This window comes from Solanum verrucosum, unplaced genomic scaffold, assembly GCF_900185275.1.
Source record: "Solanum verrucosum unplaced genomic scaffold, falcon-dt-bn FXZP01000274.1, whole genome shotgun sequence".
NCBI classification, from domain to species: domain Eukaryota; kingdom Viridiplantae; phylum Streptophyta; class Magnoliopsida; order Solanales; family Solanaceae; genus Solanum; species Solanum verrucosum.
Genome location: NW_026020258.1, coordinates 2400863 through 2421351, shown reverse-complemented (window position 1 = coordinate 2421351; position 20489 = coordinate 2400863). Strand labels below are relative to the sequence as shown.

General features: G+C 36.8%; 1 protein-coding gene across 1 annotated transcript; it reads right to left on the bottom strand.

The window, feature by feature from the left end:
- Positions 1-1007: 1007 nt before the first annotated feature.
- Positions 1008-20217, bottom strand: LOC125833342 (uncharacterized). The gene is made up of 10 exons (XM_049512481.1): positions 18805-20217; positions 17750-18223; positions 17346-17647; positions 11495-12223; positions 11134-11412; positions 8860-9021; positions 7842-8777; positions 7511-7726; positions 5252-5512; positions 1008-1603 (listed from the first exon to the last, which is right to left on the bottom strand). The coding sequence occupies exons 1-10, from the start codon at positions 20168-20170 to the stop codon at positions 1262-1264; spliced, it is 5067 nt and encodes a 1688-aa protein (XP_049368438.1). The 5' UTR covers positions 20171-20217; the 3' UTR covers positions 1008-1261.
- Between the last annotated feature and the right edge of the window lie 272 nt (positions 20218-20489).

Here is a 20489-nt window from a genome sequence, read left to right as displayed (position 1 = left end):
TAGTGTCATTTATCTCATATTATATGTTAATTTCTTAAGAAACACCTTACATAGTTGTATTTTGATAGGACTAAAGAAATATTTGGAGCACGAGTTAATTATATGTTTGTATGAATACTTTACTATAAAAACCTGGAAAAAAACCGAGAGTTTTATTAGTTTGATTGACTTAAAAATCCTACACAAATAATTTGATTTGATATGTGAAAAATCCAAACCAACCCAGTTATATACAGTACAAAAATAATTTGGTGACATTCATAATACTTGGATAAAGTTAAATCACATTTTTGTTAGAAGAAATTATTTAGTCACTTCCATGCAATAACATAAGTTGTCACCGTCCATGGAACTAACCTAGTAACGATAGCCGAAATAGAAGAGGATGATAGCTAAGAGGGTCGAGTGATGGCTAAAAGAATCGAGTGCTATTCTTTTAATCTCAAGGTCTAAGCAAAAACTTAAGACGTACAAGTGTGATCTATAGCAAGCAAAAAAAAATAAATAAAAAATAAATAAAAAAAAAATAATAATAATAATTAAAAAATAAAAATATAATATATATATGAATTTGTTAGTTATTTTTGAGTGATAAGTAGGTAAACAATAAATATCATCCTAAAAATATTTCTATACTATGAGAGATAAGAGTGGTGGCAAGGATAAAGGCTATGGGTGCAAGAGTTAAAAGGGGTGTGTTTGAAATATCACTTATGAAACACTTTTTTTCCAGTACTTGGACTAAGGAAGTCATTAAGGAACTTGTTTTTCTAGAAAAAAATGTATGAAAAAGTAGAAAATGTTTTCCTCCACACCCTAACTGTAAAGACTCACTGATTCATAAGCAGGCAGAGGAGCAAAGAAGGACAGGAGGTCAACCGTAAGACCAAAACTCTATAAGGGTATCCAAATTAAAAAATAACAAGGACATCTGCCGGACTTTTTTCAATTATTTTGATAGGCATGAATGAGGATCATTGAGAGTTATCTGAGAATACCAGACAAACTATAATCAAAACTTTCTAATGCATTTTAATTGATTTGACAAAAAAACTTAAAACCATAAACGTTAAATTGTTGATGCTATAGGATGACTACCATTTTTTTCCCCACAGTGCAACCAGCCTATGCCAAGAGAATTTGAAAATTAAAAAACATGACCAAACGACTGCCTACACATTGCTCTCCGACCAAGCTCCAAGGCTCGAGGACGAGACACCTAAACACCTTGATCATAACATGGGTCATCCTAGACCTAGATTCAAGAATGATTGAACCACGGCCCAATTGAACCATTTGCATGCCCATTGCTGTGGATCCCAACACCATTCGGAACAAGGGATGGGGGAAGTCCAACTGCCATTGGAGGAGGAGCAGGAAACAAAGCATGAGTGGGTGGAAGATTGTGGGGGCTTACTAGAGGACTACCAGCTGGACTTCCATTGCGCTGTTGGATAACGTGGATCTGTCTGAGTCCTTCTTCATGAATACGTGATAATGTCTCCAACTCATTCATTGATAAAGCTTCCAAGCCAGCTCCATACAGTGGGGCATGCCGAGACATTTCTTCCTGAAGTGATCCTTCAAGCTGACGGATGTATTGCTGAAAATGAAGCAACAAAAGAAAAAATCAATTTTGATACTAATGCCTATCACCGTAAGTTCCATGGAAATACATAGGAGTCGCAAGATGCACCGAAATTGCTAAATTTGTACAGTAACAATGATGACTAATGATGTGGAAGAAAAATGGAAAAAAAGCCAAAAAATACACGAAGGAAAAAGATTAAATCATCAAATTATTAGAATTGGCCTAATATCTACTTATCTAAAGAAAAAGTTACTATGCATTTTTATTTTTTCCTATTTTGACTAATATAAAATTTCTAAAAAATAAAAGAAAATAAAATGCGACCTTTGAGAGAGTGAAAGCAAGAAAGGCACAGCTTTGCTAGCTTTTGACACTTTTATGCGACCTTTGAGAGAGTGAAAGCAAGAAAGGCACGTCCAAGAAACCAACAAAAATTCAGTACTCTTATATAAACTCAAAACACCTGAACCAGCTCTAGTAGGATATAGAACTCAACAGCCTAACCCAGTCCTGCCTTTCATGTGAAAGTACTCTCAAAATGCTAGCGCACCCCAGCCCATAGCAGGCTGTGGGCTAGCCCTCAATTTTTTCTTTCAGAAAGTTCTTTAAAAGTTGGTCAGCTGCCACCAGTAATGCTATTCAAGGATTTTTTTTTCAGTACTCTTATATAGACTCAAAACACTTGAACAGCCCTAGTAGGATATAGAACTCAACAGCCTAACCCAGTCCTGCCTTTCATGTGAAAGTACTCTCAAAATGCTAGCGCACCCCAGCCCATAGCAGGCTGTGGGCTAGCCCTCAATTTTTTCTTTCAGAAAAGTTCTATAAAAGTTGGTCAGCTGCCACAAGTAATGCTATTCAAGGATTTTTTTTCCCTTTATTTGTACTTCCATTGCTACAACCAAAAGAAAAAAAGAATGAATAAGATAGTTTATTTTTTGGACAGAGGAACTTAGCAAATCATGCTCTACGAACTTTAGAAATGCATATATGAATAAGACATGGTTCTCCATATTCCTTTAAACACGGGTTTAATGGCAGTCTGTCAAGGAAAAAGTTTAGTATGAATAGGATAAGTTAAGAGTCCCACATTGACTGTGGATGGCGTACTATAAGGTCTTAAGACAATGCTCACCTCATGAACTATCTTATCCATGAATTTATAGGAAAGGTTTAGAACCCCTACAATTGTGTAAATAGGCATAGGAATTATTAATAATTACTTCCCTTAACTTTTTTAGGATTACTAGCATAATATCCTTTCCTTTTCAGGATTACTTGTAAACACTATTTAAACCCCAACATGTTTGAAGGAATAATCAAGCAATTCATTCCTGAGATCTCTTCCTTTTCTCATTTTTTACATGGTATCAAAGCCAAACCTTCCAATTCTTGGTTTATCTGATGTTAGGCCGCATGTCATAATGTTCATGATTCAGATGTCTAGTCCTAGGCATGCATGGTCTTGGACAGTTTTCACTTCAATGCCTCGTGAGTAAGTTTTTCAGATTAGTTAAGCCTAAGGTCCGTTTGAGCATCTAAGATCTTGGTAAAGATTTGAATAGCTTCCACTAGCGACAGGTGGTGTCAGCCTCTGAGTATCGCTCGCCTGGCTGATACTTTCTCGGTTTCTTCTTTCTTCCAGGGTCTAGCACAGTTACTCTCTCTGGCTATCAATGTTCTTCTCTCCATTCAAGTACTGTTCATCTCCATTCAAGATAAGTGATAGCATTTATTTCATAAGTGTAAAATCATTGATATATTTCTTAAGTGTGAAATCATTGATTTTAAATAACGCAACTTAACCTCGACAAAAAACTAGGGTTTCAACCTCAACCTTCAGCGAAAACCAGGTACTTCCTCCTTTTTATTTCTTCTTTCTTCTCCCTTCTTCCTCCTCCTTAGTTATTTCTGATGCAGTTGTGCTGCTAGCCTGGGGTTCATTTTCTTCATCTCTGTTTTCTTCTTCTCTTCTTTGGTCTAATTTTTTAAATTATATGTAGCTGAATATTTTTTTCTTAACAGTGATTGTTTATTAAATTATATGATATTTTTTTTCCTTAACAGTGATTATTGATTAAGTTATATGTTGCTGAACTTTTTTTAACAGTGAATAATAGAATGTTGCTGATTTCTTTACTTACTAGTGATGTAATATGTTGTTGATTTTTGTCTTATGGTCTATGGAGAATTTTGTGATATCTACTTTTTAGTTTTTAATTTAAACTTTTGTTTATATATACAAATTATCTCTATCTTTTTGTCTTTGTTAAAAATTGTGCTTCACTTCAATGAAGTAGTCGCTTCCCTTAAAGCGTGAAGCAGCGCCTTGTCGCTTTTTCCGCTTCGTGCTCCCAAAAACACTGGTCCCTATTCTAAAAATTTGTTCTCCCAACCTCAAATATTCTTTTAACAGAGCAAGTATTTGACTCCAAACTCCCAGTATTCTTTCTACCTACTGTGAAAATTATCTCATACTTCTTCCTCTAATTCTTTTTCTGCTAAAAGCAAGTTCTCTCTGGTTCAAAAGTTCATTCACTTTCTCTGTTTCAATTTACAGAACTGGAAAAAAAAAAAACTTCCTTCCCAAGAAAAAAATCTTATATTTCTCTTCTAAACCTCACAAAAGCAAGAAAAAAAAGATTGTTTTCTTATTCCAAAGAAAACAAAGTTGATGTGGCTCAGACAAGTGGAACTGGAATCCTGCCTACATCAGATAGAGGGATCAAACATCTCATTCTACTATCCATGAAATTTAAATGTGAAAAAACAAGTAGCAGTACACATTGTTTCGGGTACAGTGTTTCATTAACGAATGAAAGCGTATATAAGTATATTGTCATTTTTTATTCGACAATAGATTGTGACAGAGTTCGACAACTTAACAAAATCCCTTTGTGGCACCAGAATTGAGTATGTTTGTGGCAACTAAGGAGCATACACAATACATAAGCTCCAACTTGAGGGGGTGGATGTTAAGAATTAGAAAAATATTAATAGCAAGAACTCGTTCCTTGTATCTATAAGGTTTAGAATCCCTATAATTGTGTAAATAGGAACAGGAACTATTAATAATTAGTTTCCTTTTTTAGGATTACTTCCATATTTCCTTTCTTTTACAATTTACTTGTAAACACTATTTAAACCCCAACATGCTTGAGGGAAATCAAGCAATTCAGTCCTAACTTTTCTTCTTTTCCCTTTTTTACTTGTATAAAAAAATAAAAACTTTCTTTATCTTGCATGAAAAAGCAAAGAGAAGAAAGATACAACAACAAAATACCCAGTATAATCCCACAGGAAAGAGAAAAGAAATATAAAGAGTAAAAAATGGATAGAATTGAACCCTACCGGTAATTTATGTATATGTGGGCTCTACAAGAAAAATCATCTACCCTCTTTTAACACTGAAGAAAGAAAAAATACTCCCTAAATGATCAAATATCATCCTTCATTCTGGAGGAGTAAAAAAATAAATACTATAATGGCTGCTTTGCCTAATATATATTTTTTATTTTTATATATTTTGTGATATTTGACCAAGTAAGGAAAGATCCTTTTTTCTTACTTTTTCACAACATAAAGATTTAAACCACCACCATAATGATGGTGGAAGACGAAATATCAGGAAATAGAACAAGAAATATCAAGAGCAAAAACCTCGCAAGCCTCCAGCTTAGATTCCATTCCGTCGATAAAAGCTTCACAGCGAGCAACCTGCTCCTCCTTTTCACGTTTCTCCTCTTCCGTTTGCCCAACTGTTTGAGTCAAGCGGCGTACTTCATCCTCAAGTGATTTTCGTAATTCTTCTCTGGTCACTTTCTCTGTGGCATACCGTTTCAATTCCTCATCAAATCTTTTCCGTGCAGCTTCAGCATTCTTCAACCTTTCCGCAAGAGCATTTTTCTCCTTCATCACTCTCTGAAAGATTGATAGTTTATCAGTCAGGGAAAGAGAAAAATATGTCATGTGTGAATCCATTTGGAGAACACCCCAAAGTAAAATAAAAAGAAACAAGCGCATACAAATTTTTTTTGATAAGATAAGTGGTATTAATAACAGCATCAAGAAGATGCAAAATTTACAAGATATGGCATTTGAGCTTACAAAAAAATCTCTGGCTAACTACACAAACTATCTATGTCAGAGCTAATGAGTTAGTAAAATCCTGAAGTTATTCTGCATTAAAACAGCAGAAGCGCATACAAATTTAAAACACAAGAACTTCCATTTCCAACTATTGCAAGCACAATTGTCAAAGGTCTTTGAATATTTCCAATCCTTCAAGAACTAGATTGAACCTTTCAGCAGTTCCAAAAAAGTGACTCTGGAGGCACTCCTTGAAGAAAAGTAAAATATAATCAAATAGCTGGGTTGTACACACAAAAAAAAAACTTTATTTGGTTGCACAAAAGCAATACTCCAGTGTCTTAAATTGTTTGGCATTGTTGACTACTTATGGCGTCTAAGAAAAAAAGAAATCACAAAGCAAGCACTATAACACCATAAGAACCCTTGCAAAAGTTCCACACAAGGGGGTATGTTCTATTGACAATGCAGCGGGTCCAAATAGTGGAGGACCAGGGTTCAAATCGTAGCAAAGACAAAAAAAAAGATATTAGGTGATCTCATCCCATTTGCCCAAATCGTAGTGGGTTGAGTTACCCAATAGCTATGCTGGTGGGAGATATAGCAGGTATCCAAGTAGAACAGTCTAGGTGCACAAACTGGCCCCTACACTATCAGAAAAACCTTGTAATTTTTTTTTGTATTCACTGGGACCTCTATAGCAAGTTATGTTTAGCAAAAATGGGAATAGAAAAAATAATTAGCATCTAAATATAAAAAGGCTTTGATCTTTCTGGGGCAGACAAAAACCGAAAGAGTGTCAACCAAATTGGTGCCGGATGAAGTAATTTACTATAAATACTGGCATAGAACGTTGATATTATTATTTGATTGCACATGAAAGGTTATTGGCATAATTAACAACATGGTTTCACTTTTGAGGTCTAGGTGCAACTTAAAACTCATCTGAAAGCAACAAAGCTATGAGATTAAAAGAGCAGCAAAATAAAAAATGATATACCTAACAAGAACGCCACATGGTCTGATCAGAGTCTTACTCGGAAACTAGCAAGACCAAAAAACTGATTCTAATTGAGGTAAGTTGTAGCATCAGACCCTTAATATTTCATAATGAATTGACTTGTGTAGATAAAAAATCTGGTGAAATGACACCAAGAATGTCAAGCTTCAAAGAAATTTTTAACTCATTCAGGAAATTTGCTTTGTCATGTTTTTACTAGAGTTGAGGGTCTATCGGAACCAACCTCTCTACCTCCCAAGGTAGAGGTAAGGCCTGCATACACACTACCTTCCCCAGACCCCACTTGTGGGGTTACACTAGGTATGTTGTTGTTGTTGGGAAAATACTCCCTCCGTTTTAATTTATGTCTTACTTTCCTTTTTAGTCGGTTTCAAAAAGAATGTCTCTTTCCTTTTTTGGCAACTCTTTAATCCTAACTTTCCACATGGCATGTTTAAGACCACAAGATTAAAAGGCATTTTGATAAATTCTACATATCTTTAGTTTATTCTTTACTTTCATAAATGCCAAGTCAAAATCAAACAAACAAATTGAATGGAGGGAGTATAAATTTGTTGATAAATGACCAGTATGCACCACTCAATTGGTAATATGATCAATAGACAGAATAAGAGCTTTCAGGGGAGAAAGAAAAAAAAATATAAACAGGTAGCAACAATAAGATAAGATAGAAAAATAGTAATGTCATCAGTGGAAATCATGGGAAAGACTGAACAAACTAAAGCTCATAAAGGTTTGAAGCTATATAACAAACTCAAAGGGGTTCAGCTTAAAAAATAATACATGCCAATTAATGACGGAATGCATACCTTCAATTCATCACGTTTCCGTGATTTCAGTTGGGAAAGTTGTGCCTCGGCATCATGCAAACGATCTTGAATAGTCCTTTTTTCTGCAGTGAGCTTAGAAATTTTCTCATCCCGCTCAGACCGTAGCCAATCAAGTTGACTCTCAACTTCTTGTATCTGTTCCGCGAGTTCCTTTCTTTCCCGAGCAAAACGATCCATCTCAATCCTCATTTCAGACTGATGTTCAATGTTTGTCAAATCAAAATCACCAGAAAAAGAATGAGATATTCTTTCAAACAAGCATGCTTTGAAAAGTAGAATCCCAAAAAAGAAACAATAATGACCAAGATACCTTGAGACGGTTGTTAGTAGCCTCCGATTCATTAAGCTTTTGGGACATGATAGATTTTTCTTTAGCCATACTGGCATTTTCCACTTTTCTTTCCTCGCGAATGCGCATAATTTCATCTTCAATAGCACACAATTGATGCCAAAGTGCGGCACGGTCAACATTGGCAAGTTCAGCAACCTCCCTCATCATGCTTAGGACTGGTCTAACAATTTCCTGATCCTCACACATCAAGATTATCAATATCTCCAAATATAGATCTACTTCACAAGCATTTTCCCTTGAAATGGTAACACGATCAACAAGCCTCTTGAGTATCCTCAATCGGTAAGACTCATCAGCATACCACTTAAACAATATGGTGTAAAGCAACTTTACAAAACCTTTTACACGTGGATCTCTAGAGAGTGCCAATGTCTCAGCAAGACCAAGAATTGATGTAAAATCATCTCGCTGGGCTGTCAATTGCACAATGGTTTCCCCTTCCACAATCACGTCAGTATGCGGAAAATTTTCAACATATTGAGAGGTCAAATTTAATCTCCGGGCAAAACGTCTTTCCAAGACCATGGCTACAGACTGAGCCACAATGGCCCCTCGAGCTACAGTTCTCTCAAATGTTTGGGAAGCTTCAAGGGCAAGACATTGAATTGATAACATATCAATAAGTATATAAATATCGGAAAAATGATGATTTGAAAGGAAAGCTTGCTCATCCACTTCACGTGGTCTTTCAGAAGTATGACAACTTTCACCAAATAAGAAAATCCCACATGGTACAGCCGAGCAATTATCACCAGACTTGTTCTCGCAATCAATATCTCTTAGAATAGCTTCAGCAACATCTGAACAGCTATTTACAGTTCGGCTCAAATAATCAAGAACACATGGGGAGACTTCATTGCCTAGTTTTTTCAGCCGGATACGTACGGCTCTGACCTGCAGAGAAATCAAAATATTACACTTGTAGAAGGGTGCAAAATAAGACCAAAAGTTATATAAAACCAAATTTTATGCATACTGCTTCTGGAAGATGATGACAATGAAGGGCAGCCTTGAATATGAAGTCAACAGTTGCTGCAAGAGGTTCATCAATGGAATTCACTAACAGATCAAATGACTGGAAAAGGACACGTTCCCACACATCACTGCTACACTCCAACTGCCCGAGTGCACCAAAGACCTGAGAGATTAATACTTAAAGCCATCAGATCACTAAAATGTCACTACATAAGAGCTGAATGCTAAATGTATATGCAAATAAAGGAGAAAAATATTATTGAATTGTGCATCTATACATTATTACACTGAGAATTTATTTATAGACACTATATTACTATAATCATTTTCCAAGTAGGATTCTACATATTATCCTTGTTCCTATTACTGTCTAACGGTCCCCCTCAAGCTTGGTGCATACAAGTTATATGTACCGAGCTTGTTACGAATGTAATTAATACGAGGACCGATGAGGGACTTGGTGAAAATATTTGCAAGTTGATCACTCAACTTGACAAATTTTGTAACAATATCTCCTGAGCATCTTTTTGTGACAAGGTGACAGTCAATATTAATGTGTTTACTCCTCTCATGAAAATACTACATTTGACGCGATATCAAGGGCCACTTTTTTTTTATGACAAGGGAAACCCGCAGCCGCTACCCTTTGGGTGTGCACAGGGTAAAACCCCCGCTCTTATGCAATAGCTCGCAAACAAGAGAGGTGATCCGCACTACGCAAGCTTGGTGCGACAAGCTCGACCCAGAAGGCAAACCCCTTGCTTTCGCTGGCAAGGGGTTTCGAACTTGAGACCTCCAACATGGAAGTCTCAAGCCCAAACAACTGGTCCACCCCGAAGGGTTGATATCAAGGGCCACTTGATTATCACACACAAGTTTCATCTAAACCGATTTCTTTAGTTCTCTCATCAACTGTTTGATCCAAATTAGTACACAAGTTGTTACAGTCATTACTCGATATTTTGCTACTACACTAGATCGAGCAACCCCACTTTGTTTCTTACTCTTCAAGGACACCAAATTACCTCCTACTAAAACACAACAGCCGGATGTAGAACGTCCATGCCCAATCAATGACTGTATATCCAACCTCAATCCTCAAAGTGTAGTCCTTTCCCTGGAGCTAACTTTATATATTGCAGCATACAAACTACATCCCAATGACTATCACAAGGAGAAGTTATAAACTGACTTACAACACTCACATGAAAAGAGATGGCAGGTCTAGTCACCTTGAGATAATTCAACTTTCCAACCAGCTGCCTATATCTTTGTGGCTCCCCTTGTCTTGGCAAGAGAGTAGCATTTGGATCCATAGGAGTAACAATGGGTCTACATCCCATCACTCTTCTCTCCTCAAGAATGTCTACAGCATATTGTGTCAAAAATAGCAATACTTGATCTGGACTGAGCAACCTCAATACTTAGAAAAATACTTCAGTGTTACGAAGTCTTTAGTTTGGCAATGCTGAAAGATATCTAAATCAGAATTTTGTAGCCTAAAATCTGAAAAATACAAACCATTGCCGGAATCTGAAATAAAAAACTTGTTTTGGACGACGGAAAATCAGATCTAACTGCCAGAAAGTGATTAAAATCAGGAATATACTATATGGGTAGGTCAGAATGATCGGGCGACCCTAATGGAAAACAATCAACCAAAAAAGTGCTGGAAACAGCCTGGATTCGCCGGAAATAGTACTAAGTTGTTGGAACAATGATTTCCTCACCGAGAAGTGCTCAAAATTTGGTATAAATTGTACGGGTCGTCACGAAATCAAGAGACAAGTAAATCTTGAAGAAGAAAGTTACTGGAAAAGGCTCATGCGCCGGCGCGTGGTCAGATCTTGCCGAAGGTGACAGGCTTCTAGGAGGCACGTGTGAGGCCGATTGCCGGAGTGGTAGGCTGAGCTTTGGTCGGCACAAGGTGGGGGACCCTATGGTGGTGTTAGTTTTCGCATGACCCCGACAGAAGAAGAAGATGACGGAAAACTCCACCAGAAAATTGAGGCATGGTGACCATGACTTTGTTTTCTTTCCCCAATATTTTTCACCAAAGCTCTGATACCATGTAAGAAATAAAGGAGAAAAACATTATTGAATTGTGTATGAAACTCTATTTATAGACACAATATTACAGTCTTTTTCAAGTAGGTTTCTATATACTATTCGAGCTCCTATTCCTATTCTAACAAATATGTGATAGAAATAATGTGAAGGTACAAATGTTTCAAGTATGTTTGGAAGAAATGAAAGATAATTAAGATTATCTTACTGGAATCATTAATGCAGGTTCAGCATCTGGCTTCTGAAGTCGTTCTAGAAGCGCATAAGCAGCAAGTGGATGTTCTGAATGCTCAACCAATTTTGGAACCAAAGCAACTAGGTCCGGCTGTAGATGCTTCGGAGCTTTATCCAATACAAGGGCTATCTTTTCGGCTGACTGTGGCCTCCTCCTTGGCTCAGGACAGCCTTGTGGAACAGCTCCATCAAGTGCTCTCAGGGAGTTCACTATCAGTCCAAGAAGCTCCTCAGACTGCTCTGGCCATTTAGTCTGAAATTAAAGATTCTTTGAATGGTCTATATACCCAGATATATCAAACCAGAAAACTTCAACAGGAAGATAGCAGCTGTACCTTAGTACGAAGGGAAGGGTTTTCAGAGGAACCACCAGCAGATGTTTCTGGCGGATGCGGATGCATAGGTTTCCCATTGAATGCTCTTTCATGTGCATTAATCCCATCAATATCTGAGCTCTGAACAGCAGATGAATTCATGCTCTCTTCTGTCACCGTATCCAGTCTATCATGAGTGTAAAGTTGCAAAGGTTCATTTGCACCATTAGCTCTATCAGACCCCAATTGGCTACCTGCTCCATTTCCATCTGGAAAAGTTTTAGGATTCCCTTCGGATGACCCACTACTCGAACTTCCTTCGGAAGGTTGGCAACATTCAACCATAATATCCAACAGTAGATCAACGATCGCTTGCTGCAACACTTTTACCCCCATCAGCAAGTTCATTAAGCTGGGGGAGGATTTGTCATTTTTATTTACCTTCTTTCCATCACTACAACCAGATATATTAGTAGGAAGGAGTAGACGCTTTACTTTAGCAGGGTCATCAAGATACACACGAAGTCCCTTCAAGAACCCAGCTATTGCACCGGCATCCATAAGGAGTTTTTCCCTTAGAGTGACCTGTGGCTGCGATGGATTATCCCCATATGTGAGGTGAAACCCAGCTCCAGAGAGAAGATTTCTGAAGATATCTTCTTCATCACTGATCCCTTCACTATCTTCTGAGTCAATGAGTTCATCAGGGTCAGTTGTCAGAGCATCTTGATCATCCTCAGAAGCCAACACCTAGAAAAAATTGAAGAAACAAGATAGAGAAATTAAGACCATACAAATAAATATTCTACTAGCAACTAATATTCATGGGAAAAGAGATTTGCAACTAAACACTGCCAGACCAAGCCACATGTAATGCCCCAACTAATAAGAGCAGGGGTTGTTTGGTCATAGGATAAAAGAAAAGAAGCAGAAAACACAAAAACATAGATTCTGAAGAAGCAGAATACAGTGAACTAATAGCTAGTTCAATGTAACACCTGTAGATAACCCAAAAACACAAATTGCAGTTTATTGCTCCCTGGGGTTCAAGAATAGCCACCTTTGTTCAAGGAGGCTATATTCATTTTTTGTGAGCTCAAACATAATTTACTTGTACTATCCTTTGCAACTAATTGATGCTAGCAATGATACTGTGTAATTACACCCAATTAAATCCAATAACAAGATGGCCTTCTAAACAGACCCTTAAGGTTTAATTTTGGGGATGAATAATGGTTTGAGTTAGCCATGGGCTAAACCCTAAGCTAGGATGAAAGACCAATTGGGTGTAATATCATAGCAAGTCACTTTCAATTATCTTTTTTAGCAGAGATTCTTGAATTAATTGGATTGAGGAAGGAAAAGATTCAAAGTTTTACAAGCTTAGACTCGAGGTATGTAATGGCTATACCATTAGGCCCAGTGTTTTGGACAGTGAAATGCAACAAAAGGCGGCAAGGGTCTACCTTGCCACAAAGCGAGGCGAGCGGCAACGCGCTCGCCTTTTTGAAGTGCAGGGTCAATTAATACCAAAAAATTAAAATATTTAATTGCATATATAAATAATCAAAAACCCAATAGCAATAACATATTAACAAATATTTCAATTCAACTGAAAAAAAACAGTACATACTAAAAGTCTAGAACTTAAATGAGAAAAAAACAGAACAAACGTTAAAACAGGGAGAAAAAAAACCAGAGGTAGAAGTAACTCTGAAATCTAAAGGAGGAAAAAGAAATCTGAAGGAGAAAAGAAGAAACACGTATTGGTTGGACTTTGGAGTCGATAGGAAAGTCTGGCCGGTCGTCAGAGTAGCCTAGTCTAGTCAACTGGTTGGAATCGCAGTCGTAGTCTAAGAATGCAGCTACAAATGCAACTGTGCAAATTTGGAAAGAAAACCCTAAAATTACCTTTTTAACTTTTAAAACCCTAAATTGGACCCCTTTTTTTAAGAAACAAAAGGAGACGCCTTTCTCGCCTCTCGCCATGGCGTCGCCTTTTGAGATCGCCTCACCACAAAGCTTATAGGCGATGTAGGGTCGCCTCACTGCAATCGCCTTTCACAACACTGCTTAGGCATTAGCTTATTTGATTATAAACAAGGTTAATGTACCAAAACGGTACTTTATGCCACATACTTAACAGACAGTAAGGCCCATTTGGCCCAACAGATGATTGGATTACAGATTCTTGGAAGCAATGAACAGGAGGAGGCGTTTTAATTTATGGGATAAACGTCAATGGGATGCAATTGCCACCCAACTGTCCCATTGACCTCAATATTTTAAGTCTAAGCTAACAAAAAACATGATTAATATGAACTTATAATACTCGCCAGCGTTGTCGAAAGTGAAATGCCTAGGGAAGTAGCAAAATCGCTAGCACTCTAGGCCAAAACGTATATGAACAACACGCTTTAGTGAAAAAATGCAAATGAAGAAAATATTAAAGATACATAAATGTAATGCAGCAAAATAGATACAAACACAAATACATTGGATAAATGAACAGAAAAAAACTACTCCATTTCATATTAATTGAATTGTTGAGGTGTTTCACACCCTTTAAGAAAAGAAGATTAACGCATAAATTAGGTATAACTTTCCATTTTGACCCTTATTAATTATTGACAAATTTATGATTAAAATAACTAAACATTAATTAATAACTAATTCCAATACTAACTAATGAAAGGTAAAATTGGAAGAACATTTTAAAAGTAGTCTAGAAAATTGAATAATTAAGTTAATTTGAAAAATGAAAAATGTCTCAACAATTCAATTAATATGAAACGGAGGGAGTACTATCAAGTGCAACATGAAAAAAATTACGACAATCACATTAAGAAATTACTTTATAATGATCCAGATTTTCAATTCCCAATTAAAATTGAATATTCTTCTTAAAACTAATTCCTATTCATAATCACTACCATGTCTACCAATATTTACACAATAAAGACGCCTCTTTGCTAGCTACATTTATGTTTAGCGGCAGCCTCCTCAGCACAAGCCTATCGGCGACTAAGCACACGCCTCAGTGTCTTGGTGCATACAGCCTGCACTACACCAAACTTCAACACTAAAACACAGTGCAAGTAAGCCTTGAGCCTTAAAAGCACTGATACTCTCTCTTCTAAAAATATTGACCGACTCTCCTTTTTATCCATCCAAAAGAAAAACCTTGGTTTACTTAATGGAAAAAAACATTGATTTATTTTCTTAAAAAGAATTTAAATGAAACCAACTAATACCACTTCATAAAAAAGTAATTCTCCCTTTAGTCCATAATAAGTGAATTGTTGGGACATTTTTCATAGTTGAAAATAAGTGAACTATTCAAAGTTCAAGAAAATTGTTGGGGCTTTTTTCCATATTTACTGTGTATTTAATGAGGTTCTTAACTACTTTATATTTTCTAGGGAGACTAATTTGGAAATAATCAAAAGGGTAATAGTGGAAAGAGCCTTTAGTTTATGTCTTCAAATTTTTTTAAGGGGTGTGTCATACCCCAATAATTCACTTAGTATAGACTAGAGGGGAGTACCACTTTATATTATCTTTATAAAAAACTACAAAGCTTTATTGTAACTGCACCAGCACTAAGATAGTGCAGCTAAATACATTATAGAGATGCAAAACTTCTTGGCATGCCAGGAGCTGAGTAATTTATCAGATTGTGTACCTCATATACATTTTCCAGTTTACACCATAAAACAAGCAAAGAATTTCTTTATATTTGAGTCTAGAAATAGACCTAATTTTGGAAACATCGTTGCCTTACATTGTGCAACACTTTTAATCTGACAATTTTTTTGTACTCTTCAAACTGTCATCTTAAGCATTTCTCTACATGCTAATATGGTCTTCTATTTTATTAGTCTTGCTAGACAGGGTGAGTAAATTCTTTTTGTAGACAAGGTTTAGGCTATTCTTGAATGTGCTTCTTCCTTTTTTCTTTTTTTAAGGGTTGGGGAGGTCTGGGTCATGAATACGGGTTATGTTTAAGTTGCATAATACAAACTATAGAGTAAATAATATCAGGCAAAGTATTTTGGTACACAGATATAATCTAATAATATCTCATATACATTAGTGGAATATTGAGTTAGAATGTCCATATCTTTTCATTAATCGGTAAGACTATGAAATATTACTCCCATTAGCCCAAAAAGAATGATGAGCACTACATCATAATTTCTTAAAATTGCATGTGTTATAAATCACAATTTTATGGTTAAAAAGATGAAACAAGTGTTCGTAAAAAATCACAATCAAGTAAAAACTCAATGACCTGCAAATTGCAATAGTGCATTGTTTATGGGCAGGAGGGAGTTTCATTTTTGGGGTAAGGTACATCTGAAGTATGTCCATATTTTGTTTTATGGAACTTCCATATTCTGTGCCCTGAGAACAGAGAACCCATGGTAGGAAGCACTTTCCCTTTTAAAGGGCCTACACGAATCTAGATTAGCCTGACCAAATGGTTATATCAGGAAAAGACAAACCACCAAACCAGGTTCAAGTCCAAGCTTCAGTGCTAGTAAGATAAATTCTGAAGCATATTCAACAAAAAAATAAAATTGACTATTGAACACAAATGCATGACATTTGACACTCAAATCTTCTTTTCTCTATTTTAAATCTAAGAACATAAGCACCATCTACTTTTTTGAGAGAGAAATCTGAAAACTTGAAAAGTAAATGCAACACTACAGGAAAAGAGAATAATAAGAAGAAAAAAATAACAAGAGTAGGGGAGATAAGAAAGAGAACAGAGAAAAAGCTTCAATCTAAGACCTCAATCTAAATACAAATTAAGACATTCTCAAAAAGAACCCAAGTGTACATCTATAATTCATTAGTAAGCTGAAAAATATCCTGTATCTTTTTTTTATAACCATGGTGTCTGTGCTAGCTTGCACGCACCTTGACTAATTCCACAAGGTACCTACCACCTCTCCCACCAGTAACAGAAACTAGGTAAACTCTGTCCAGCAGGCTAGGACAGATGGGAAGAAATCATCTAGTATTTTATCTTTGCTGGGATTTGAACCTAAGACTTTATGGTTCTCAACCCATTCCATTAACCACTAAGTCACACCCTTGGATAAAAAATATTGTATATCATAGGTGCACTATTTCCAGCTATTCCTTTTTGTTATCAGTCTTCCTCCAGTTCTTCTCTGCCACTCATATAATGAACTAATGAAGGAGCAGAATGAAATTTCATGTAGTTCTTTACTGTAAATATTAGCAAGCTGCCAATATCCCACACCCAAAATGTAACATTAGCAATTTTCACTGTAGCTCATATAAAGTGGGAGCAGAATGAGTTGCATATTGCCTCATAGCAGATTAAGCTCCCTTTTTGGCCATAGATTTTTTAAGCTTTATTAAAAAAAAATTGAAAACATTGTTTGTTTTCATGGATTTAATCAGTTCGCGAAAGAAAAAATAAACGAGTTCCAAAAACTGTCCAAATTTTTTTCTTCCACTTTCAAAACATCAGCCTTTTTCCAAGTAAATGCATGTACAGACAAAATTTCAACTTCCGAAAACTATTTTTCAAAAACTCTTATTTTCAAGTTTCAACCAAATCTATGTCCAAAAGTTCGCTAAAGACAAACAATTCAACCATAGAGGCACATCTTTTACAGTTAACTAAATTGATTAAACGCATGAGCTGATTGTTGTTCATGAATATAGATCTCTTGGTGGAAGAATGGAACAAATGACAATGAAGGTGATTGAAATTTTATGATCACACAGATTAGACACAGACAGAGAGAAGTTGCAGATACCTCTCCTTACCCTCCAACAAACCCACAAACAAGAAACAGATATGTAGAGAAAACGAGTGATCACTAACCTCTAGGTCAGCAAAGTCAAACCAAGGGCAACAGTCCAAAATTTCACAGACAAAGACAACTGTATCACGTACAAGAAACCCCGCATCTGATTCCAACATATCTGCGATCTTCATGAATTGAAGAACAGAATTATTCCAAGTTTTAGTGCAAATGGAAGACTCCTTCCATACAGTTTTAGAATGACTTTTCTGGTTCAGAATTGCCATCCTGTATTTAACCCAAAAATTCTTCTCCGGATCATTGCCAATAGACTGATCACTCTCCAAATAAATACATATAGTGTCAAAAGATTCATATACACCTGCAGTGTAAAACAAGAAGCAAGTCTGCCAGTTGTCAAAACAATGGCACACAGACAAAGTTAAAAATTTAAACAATGCGGTTTACGCAGAAAATGACGCACCAATACGAAGCTCACATCCACCTGCTTGGAAATATTTGCTAAATATTTTCCGTGTTTCCATTATTTCTTTGAAGGACAAGAAATTCTCCACCTTCCAAGTAAAAGAACTTCTTTTCCCAGCTTCGTCCAGCTGAGCACCAGTATTTGCTAGCTCAATATCCTCAACTACCAATTCTTGAACGATGGATGACTCCTTCAAGATGAGGACTTCTGCAGAAAACACGACCGTATCCTGAACGAGAAATCCAGAATCTTGATCAAAGAGACTAGTGAGAGTCACAAATTCACGCCAACCCCAGTCTTTTGCAGCTTTAGAGTATCGGTTCTGAGATTCCTTGGTGACGGACTTTTCCTCCATTTTTTGGTTCACAACAGACAACCGATGGCTCACAAAACAACTCCAATCACTGTTACTATTCCTCGAATCTGTAACTTCAAGAAACACTGAAAGGTGGCATGGTGGCTGAGACTGCCCTGATACCGTAGATAAATGTAGCACACATCAGTCATGTGATAAAAGCAGTAGACAAGCATCTCAACAAAGCTCATTTAGTAGATAAACGTAGCACACATCAGTCATGTGATACAAGTGATAGAAGCAGTAGACAACCATCTCAATGAAGCTCATTTAGTTCCAAAGAAAGGACTAAATGAAGAAAGATATAAAAGGAAGCTACATGACTAAAATATTTTGAAGAACAGGTAGTGATGGTGCTCAAGAATTAGCATGCTCATCACAAAATAGCACAAGCAATTAGGGTGTATTAACAAGTAGCACAACATTAAATTTATGACTCAAAAGGGTCATTTATGCTGGAAGCAAGAACTTTGCATGATCAGATAAGTACATACATGATACATGAACACATTTCTCTAGTCTCCATGGAGCCTTGATATCAGATTTACCATAGCAAAATATTGAAGGAACTTGTTTACGTACTGAAACCAAGCCTCACTAACTAACACCATACTATAAAGGCAACAAAAGCAGCTGTGAGCATACTGAAACATATTTTCATATGCGATGAGATTACTGTAGGCAGCATAAGGCATACCTCTGGGGTAAACAATCAGCCGACAATCCCGGTTACCAATCTGAAACCTCCTGCTCTTTATGCAAAGCCCAGTAATCTTCCTTTTCTTTAAAATATCCTTCAACCTTGTGAAGTTCTCAATCCTCCATGTAAACTTTCCCATGTGACCATCAGATTTCCTGGAACCACCCCCATTCCTCAGTCCAACCAGTCCCCCATTCTTTGAAAAGCTACTAAGCTCTTTAATAACATGGAACGAAGTGCTAAAAACAGCAGTGTCATCTACCAAGAACCCTGAATCTGATCCCATAAAATCCATCATTTTCATATAATCGTTCCATCCCAAGCTTGTGTTATCCCCGCTCTTATTATCAGCAGCAAACCTTCCATAAGAATCCCGATGCATGTGATTCAAACCCGGCTTCTGATTCAACACTGACATTCTAAACAAGCACCAACAACTTCGATCCGAAATCAATGTCTTCTCCGTATCCTTACTCTCTAAACACATAGACAAATACTCAACCCCATTTACTGCGCTTTGATACACACTAATCCTCAAATTACACTCCCCAGCTGGAAAAATGGGGCTCATAATTTTCTGAGTCTTTATCATTTCTTTAAACAAACTAAAATTATGAACCTTCCAAGTAAATTTCCCACTGAGAACATCCCCAGAGGAAGCAGTAACCGCTACATTGGAAACAGAATTTGACTGCAATTCGTTGTTATCACGTGAAAAGCTAACTGATTCATTAAGTATAAGTATATCTGCAGTGATAAGAATGCAATCATTGTTGAATAAAAACCCTAATTTAGGGTCTAATATGGAATTGGAAGGAGTAAAATCACACCATCCATGAGATTTCTTTTTGGAAGAGAATCGATGCCATGAATCACGATGAATGGACTTTGAGGAATCAGTAGGGTTCTCAATGGCAAGACGATAACTGGCAAAACAGTCCCATTTGGAAGACGTTGTATTGCGAGGGTCCATAATTTGAAGGTATACAGAAATATAACCAGGCAATGCCTGTGAGTCACCTTTAGGGTAAACTAGCAAACGACAATCGAAACCGCCGACTTCAAAGTACTTGCTCCATAACGCCCTGGCCTTTACTCTTGTAAAATTGGCTATTGCCCATTTGCAAACGGCGCCGTAAGCACTCCGCCGCTCAACTGTGACAAACTCCGCCACCGCTGCAGTGACGGAGGTAGGGTCACGAGAAGCAGCTACATCCTCCACCGGTACCGTTGGTTTCTCCGATGATGAGGTGGCAGGTGATGATGTCATAGAAGGTGGGGCAACAGCCGGGTGATATTGCTCAGCTGATGATGAAGAAACGGCCGTTTCGATGGCGGAATGGTGGTTGCGGCTGTTTTTCATGTTTGTTTGTTTTTTTGGGTTAATTATTTTTCCTCGTCTCTGTATATTGGTGTAGGTTGTATTACATATATATGCTTTTATTGACGATGATGAATGGAGAAAAGAAAATAAAAGACGAGGAAAATGGGGTTTATGCAGCTGTGTCTGATGATGAGGCTTGAGGGTGATAAAAGGGAGAAACACAGATTACTACCCTTTCTCCTCTCAACCAATATGTTCCTTTTCTCATTTATTATTTCTTTTTTCTGTTTATTTCTTTAGGGTAAATAAATATATATTCATCCCATAAATTCATTTTCTATAAAAAAAAAAATCAAAA